This window comes from Merops nubicus, unplaced genomic scaffold (genome assembly GCF_000691845.1).
Source record: "Merops nubicus isolate BGI_N331 unplaced genomic scaffold, ASM69184v1 scaffold2273, whole genome shotgun sequence".
NCBI lineage: Eukaryota > Metazoa > Chordata > Aves > Coraciiformes > Meropidae > Merops > Merops nubicus.
This window is the reverse complement of record NW_008600797.1, coordinates 108,789-115,459: the sequence shown is the minus strand read 5'-3', so window position 1 is coordinate 115,459 and position 6,671 is coordinate 108,789. Positions and strand designations below refer to the sequence as shown.

Genomic DNA, 6,671 nt, shown 5'->3' with positions numbered 1-6,671 from the left:
GCAGGACCATGGAGAAGAACCCTTGGGAGCTGACTGTGCACAACAAGGTGTGCTTGCCTTGGTTCTCACTCTTCACTTTTTGTTCACTTACTTGAAAAAAGGGAACTGTAGAATATATTTCCTCGGGAAGGTCTTTGTGAATATTTGAGGGATATGTTTCCTTGTGTGTATGTATTTTATGATAAACCTATGGTTAAAAAGTTATCTACTTTGAAATATTTGGGTTCTTTTTGAGTCATCAGCAGTAGTAATACATTTAGTGTCTATAATATTTTGAAGTGTGAGCTTGTTGTTGGGCTGTATGCAGAGGATGGAGCTGATGGTTGTATCCCCCCATTGCCGTTAACAGAGCTGTATGTGCCGTGCATGTTGTGCGTCATCGTCCAGTGGTCGTGGAGCAGTGGGCCATGCCTGCTGTGGGTCAGGTACCAGGGGTGGTTAGGAATCTTCAGCTCTCCAGGAGGGTGCTGTGGGATGCTAACAGCTACATTTTGGATTTCAACCTACTTGTTTATACATATCTTTGAATCTGGCACTGGCTGTCTGGGGTGCTGCTCGTACTGTTGGGTAAAGCATTATAAGCTGACTATGTCCTGCTTGGCATTGTGAAAAGGCAAAAAGTAGAGGCGGTGAAGTTACAGGAGTTGTGCCCTGAATTGTCAATGTTTCTGTTAGCAGTTTATTTCAACATTTGTGTTTCTCTGGTCTAGATCTGAAGATTATTTCTCATCCTTCAGACATAGCATGTTCATGGTCTTCCTGGCCAATGATTCTTCTACAGCAAGCAGGACTTCTTCCTCATTCTGAGAAACCTTCATCTCTTCCTATGTCAGTGGCTACAAGGCCAAGAGCCAGCTCACCACTGTCCCCACCAAAATCTCTCGGACTGGGGCCTTCCTTTCATCACACACAGGAAGACGACCTTGCAAAGGTGGTGGAGCAGGACCCTATGCTGGAAGAACTGTGTAAGCCTCTGTGCTGTAAGCTTTGCAATGTCACTCTGAATTCAGCACAACAAGCCCAGGCTCACTACCAGGTAAGGGGAGTCGCAGGAGGCACAGCTTTCAGGGCTGCTGGTTCTGCAGCTTGTGCAGACATAGCTCTGCCAGTGTGTGCACTGCCAGTAGTGTTGCTGTGGTAGCACAGAGCTAAGTGTGGGCTAATGCACGGGGACTAACTTAGCTTCTTGAGGGGCTTTTAAGTGCTTTGTTGAGGTGGCTGCACACCAGCAGCAGCATTTGTGTTAGCTCATCTGAAGCTACCTCTGCATCATCTGATTCTATGATCTAATGGAGTGGAAGCTGTGGCTAGAACTGCTCTGTAGATGTATCTTCACCATAATTAAATTTGCTGTTTGGCCAGAGGTGCTGAAGTGCTTTCATTTAAGGTGTCATCCCTGGAACACGTTGAGAAAACTTTGTCCACAGGGACAGAAAAGTAGTACTAAGATGACATGGGTGAAAAGACAGACACTCATAAATTTCCTTTTTTCTATGCAATCTGTTTTCCACCTGGACACTCTGATAGAACTTCTGATTCCACAGATGTGATTTTATAAGGCCTGGACAAATGTTTTCTGCCTGATCCAGCAGTGCAGTTAAGAAAGAGAGCTGCTGCCATATGCTCATTGCTGCCTCTTTCCTGAGGTTATGGGTACAGCTGAGCTGCTGGTGGGGCCACTTATGCAAAGTTTCTCTTCTGCCTTGGACAGCATCAGCTGAGCCAGCTCAGACCAAATTAATTTTGTTGAGGCTGGTCTGGTTGAGTTGTCTGAAATAGGTTAGGGACTATTTGCATGGCATACTTTGTTGAGAGTTCAAATACATCATAGTCTTATGTTACCCTACTTTACTAGTACCTTCTCTTAGTAGTGCTATGTTTGTGTGAGAAGTGGAGATAGTAACTACCACCACCAGCAAATACAACAGGGTGGTTGTCTATATCCTCGGGACACCAGGATATAGACAGGCTTCAGATTTACTGCTGACCCTGAAAAAGTGGTACCATGCCAGTGAATGGGATAGGCAGAATTAGTGTTACACTTCAGTGTCTGATTTCTGCATTATTCCTGCCATGAGGGGACAGAGGTGCATTTATAATACCTAACTTGCATTTATGCATATGCCTTGCTATATAACCACAATGCAAATACATACTGTCATGTAGCTCTGTCAGGTTTCCAAAGCACCAAACAGAACTGTACTATACGTTTTCCAAGAGAAAATACGAAGCAGGGTTTTTTGGATTCAATCCCATATTTTAACTCATGCTTGCAACTTTGTGCAGTGTGTGTTTGTGTTCAGGCTTATTGAAAAGCTATCCAAAGCAGTTAATGTTTCATGTTTGAAATACTGATTTTAAGTGAAATGGAAACAGGTTGAGGAACTAATTTTAGACTTACTTTGAGATTTGAGAAAATTGGTTGAAAATGAGGCCCAGTCATGCTAGGTGATGAGCATTTTAGAGAAAGGAGGAGATGTCAGCACCTCTCAAGCCCTGAGCTGTTAATTTCTAGAGTGACGGCTCCTTTACCTGAGATGCCATCTTCATGGCAACTTATTCCAGTCTCTGGATCCTTTTTCTTTCAGCGTAGGATACTATTATTAGGACAGCAATTAACTTGCGTTGTCTTTCCAGGGTAAAAACCACAGTAAGAAACTCCGAAATTACTATGCTGCCAATAGCTGTCCGGCACCTGCCAGGATGAGTAATGCTGTTGAGCCTGCCCCACCTCAGGTCGTCTCCCATCCGGCTCAGGTAAGGCACAGGAAGGTGGCTGAGATCATGCTGCTTACTTGTCACCTACCCCCCAGTAAGGGGAACTGGATCTCAGGTTTGGAGGATTACTGCAGAAGATGAGAAAGAATTTTCCTTATGATGGCACAGGATGGTGGAGGTGGCCTGTTAGGAGCCATTTGCTTTTCTTTGAAGGTGCAGATATTGATCTGCCCTTGCAGCAGAATATTAGACTTGAAGTCTTCTGTTTCTGCATGGCAAATACTTTGATTCCTAGGTAAGTCCAATGTGCCGCTGACTATGGTTTTTTTTTAAGGGCAGTTATAAAACAGCATTGTTGGAGCTGGATTTGGACACGAGAGTGTGACATCTGCTCTGCACAATTCCCTCCATTGTGTGAGGGAAGCCTAGGTGGAAAAAGTGCTTAGGTGCTCCTACACCCATGGCCTCGGGCTGTTACCCAATTCCTCTTTTGTTGCTCCTTTTGAAGTGCTCATTCCGGTACATAGGGTGAATGGATTGTTCCCTCAGTGATCCAGATTCGTTCTGTGTTGGGCATATTAGAGGCAAAAGAGGCAAATTTTGGTTTCTTCTTCTAGAATTTGTCACTTATGTCATTCCCATCGCAATGGGAGTTAGCGGCTGACCTGGCCTTTGCAAGTGACTGTGCAGGGAACCATAGCTGGGCTGCAGGGGTCGAAGTTGTCCCTGTCATTGCCCAGAGCATAAGCCTCTGTTGTGTGTAGAAAAGCCAAGAGCGTTTGCTGTAAATGGAAGACTGTTATACTCACTGTCAGAGTCCACAGAGGGAGACTTAGTCCTGTGTAAATTGACTTTGCAGCTCACAGAACTGGATCAAGAGGGCATGGGGTCCAGTCCCAGGTAGTGGGACATGGGTACTGTGCCTGCTAGGGTATCTGATGAGTTTTTTCGGTGGAGAAAATGATCCATGACAAGAAAAAGACCACTCTGGGGCCATATGAGGGTTCACGTAACATAGAAGTCAGAATTGGGTGTGTGTGCATCTAAGCTTGAAAAGCATCAAAGGAAATGTGAAAGAAACTTGACTTGGCAAGTGCCACAGTGCCATGGCTGTATGATTCACTGCTGCTGCACTGTTTACGAAGCACTTTTCTCTGGATGACACACACTGAGGAGACATGGCTGCTGGCCCAATCAGTGTGTGGCCTGACTAGACTGGTAAGATATCTTTCATATGGCAGGAGCTACTCATGTGAGGCTGGACCCTTCCTTTTGAGGTATTGATCCAGGTGTCCTCTTACCTGAAGTGTAAAGGATCAGAAGTTTGGCATCTCTGCTGTTTGGGTTTGGTTTGGTTTGGTTTGGTTTTTTTTCTCAGTGTGGTCAGGGAGCTGTGAAGAGACAGGGCACTGTGGAGACATTAAGTACTCTGTAGATGGCAGAGAGGAGCACCTTTATTTTTCAGTGGGTCTCCCTTCATGTGAAAGTCACTGTTCATCAGCTCCCAGAGGTCAGGAGTAGGGGAGTTAAATCATTGCTGTGAAGTAATTGAGCCTCTGTAGCTATTGCAGAGGTAGAGGGGTTTTGTTCAGATTGCCTTCCTTTCCATCTGAGGCCCCGGATTTGCCTGATTCTTGAGGAATTTGCAAGTTCTCCTAGAGGCTAAGTCAGGGAAGATGAAGTTCTTGTAAGAATGGTTTGGGGAGCACTTGTGAGTGTCCTAATCTGTATGCTCTAATTGCAGCTCTTGCTGCCTGCTGAAGATGCTACTGGTCTCAGTCTCTGTGACTCAAATATTTCAACAATTTAAGCTTCTTGTGTTTCACGTGCTGTCTCTCCCTTTGCTGCTAGATGGGATCCAGTAAGCCAGGTGGCCGAGTGATCTTGGCCACAGAGAATGATTACTGCAAGCTCTGCGACGCCTCGTTCAGCTCTCCGGCCGTGGCGCAGGCTCACTACCAAGGGAAGAACCATGCCAAGCGGCTGCGTCTCGCAGAGGCACAGAACAACTCGTTCTCGTAGGTATTGTTCGACTTCACGCTCAGGCTGAAAGCGTGTGGCAGTGTCTCTGGCAGTCCTTTTTCTCAGAGAACTGTCCATGGCAGCTGTTGGTATTTGTTTCATCTTCAGGGATTCGTCAGAACTAGGCAAACGAAGGGCAAGAAAAGAAGGGAATGAATATAAGATGATGCAGAACAGAAGAAATATGTATACGGTTCAAAACAACACAGGTAAGGGAGAGCTTGCATCTGTTCTGTAGTTGGAATTAATAGTGAATAATAAACAGACTTGTTTTTCTTCTGGTTCCGAGGTCTGTTTTAGCAGAGACAGGTTGTGAAAGGAGCTGGTCCTGGCTCTGGTGATCTCTCATGTCTGTATGTGATTTTTTCCCAGCTGCTAAAGTTGCTTTGTTTTGTCAGCCTGCCTGTTAGTTCGGTTTCTCAGTTTGTAACTTAATTTACCATCTGCCTGTCTCCAAGGCTGCTCTAAGTGGTGACAGTTTTCCTGTTTTATTTTCTTGGCCAGTGGCCAGGTGCTTTGATTCCTACTGCAGCACATCAACCTGTACTTACGCTCCCATGACCAGAATGAGTGAGCATGTTAGCCTCCCTCTAAGACCATCTGTTTCTAGACTAGAGTCCTTCCTCAGGTGTTTGTTGCTAACTTTGCCTCTTTATTATGATTTAAAGTGTGTTTTGTAGTGTCCAGTCCAGCATCTGTTTCTCTTTTGCATTTTAAGTTGTGTTATGAGCATGTATTAGCTGAAACCCTGATTCTGGTGAAGCTTGGTTTAACTGTGTTGTTCTAATCTCTGCCATATCTTTTATAGGTCTATTAGATATCATTTTGTGATAATTTTTAACTGAAACATCTTATTCTAATCAAACGACTGTTCTAATTCTGGAATTGGAAAGTTTAAAAAAAAAAAAAGAAAATAACTGATTCACCAGTTAAATGATTTTCAAAGCCCTATTGATTCTGAATAAGATTGTAGGCCCTAAGCCCACTCTACTGCTTTAGAGAATACCAGCCAGTACTGCTCCTCTGTGTGCTGCACCCCTGTAAATCTGGATCCCAGTGCATAAGTCATGTGGGAAAATAAGTTTCAGACTTTAATCCATTAAAGGAGCTAATGTTTGGCTGCTTTTTAATCACACATTGGACTTAGAACTTGTCACTGAGGTGCCTCAAGCTTTTCTTTCTTTCAGCTGAAACGGGCTTTCCTGTTGCCTCCTCAGGTCCCTACTTCAATCCCCGCTCCCGCCAGAGGATTCCTCGGGATCTGGCCATGTGCGTCACCCCCAGCGGGCAGTTCTACTGCTCCATGTGCAACGCGGGCGCCAGCGAGGAGATGGAGTTCAGGCAGCACCTGGAGAGCAAGCAGCATAAAAGCAAGGTGTCCGAGCAGCGGTACAGGAGCGAGATGGAGAACCTGGGCTATGTACAATGACCCACCACCCTCGGCAGTAGTTTGCAACTAGAGCAGCTTGTCTCTCGCCTGCTGTTTGCCACATGCCCTGCTTTGTGCTCCGTTCGATAGGAGCATGCTCTCGAGCTATACATGTAACACCTGCAAACTTAATGGTATGGTTAGATTTTTTTTCTGTCATACTTGGCAGGATGACGCTGTGCAGGACATGAAGTGTTTTTGATGTTTCTTTGCTAATTAGCTAAGGCTCTTCATTGTATTGAGTGGCAAGGAGGACCTAGTCTTCTCCCCAGACTTCTTTAGGAATATGTGAGGCCCCAAGAAGTGCTGGGAACTTCTGTAGTTCTACCACACAGGTAGACCACATGCAAAGCCCACTCACCTCTCTGCACACCACAGAGCAAGTGCTCCCAAATGCCTCCCTACAGCAGTCTGAATCGCTGGACAGCTTGTAAAAGAGGGGCAGCAATGGGGCCTGTGAATGAGGTGGTGTACTTATCCACAAATTGCTGATTGTGGCCCC

At 45.4% G+C, this 6,671-nt stretch overlaps 1 protein-coding gene across 1 annotated transcript; it reads left to right on the top strand.

The window, feature by feature from the left end:
- The first annotated feature begins 766 nt into the window (after positions 1 to 766).
- On the top strand, positions 767 to 6,350 carry ZMAT3 (zinc finger, matrin-type 3). The gene is made up of 5 exons (XM_008937771.1): positions 767 to 1,036; positions 2,638 to 2,757; positions 4,570 to 4,736; positions 4,849 to 4,949; positions 5,958 to 6,350. The coding sequence occupies exons 1-5, from the start codon at positions 767 to 769 to the stop codon at positions 6,167 to 6,169; spliced, it is 870 nt and encodes a 289-aa protein (XP_008936019.1). The 3' UTR covers positions 6,170 to 6,350.
- The last annotated feature ends 321 nt before the right edge of the window (positions 6,351 to 6,671 follow it).

What these genes read in the sequence shown, in the direction of transcription:
- ZMAT3 (XM_008937771.1), top strand. Translation starts at nt 767, where the DNA reads ATGATTCTTCTACAGCAAGCAGGACTTCTTCCTCATTCTGAGAAACCT. An exon ending in TCGTCTCCCATCCGGCTCAG is followed by an intron (nt 2,758 to 4,569) that starts GTAAGGCACAGG and finishes CTTTGCTGCTAG; the next exon opens with ATGGGATCCAGTAAGCCAGG. An exon ending in TACGGTTCAAAACAACACAG is followed by an intron (nt 4,950 to 5,957) that starts GTAAGGGAGAGC and finishes TTGCCTCCTCAG; the next exon opens with GTCCCTACTTCAATCCCCGC.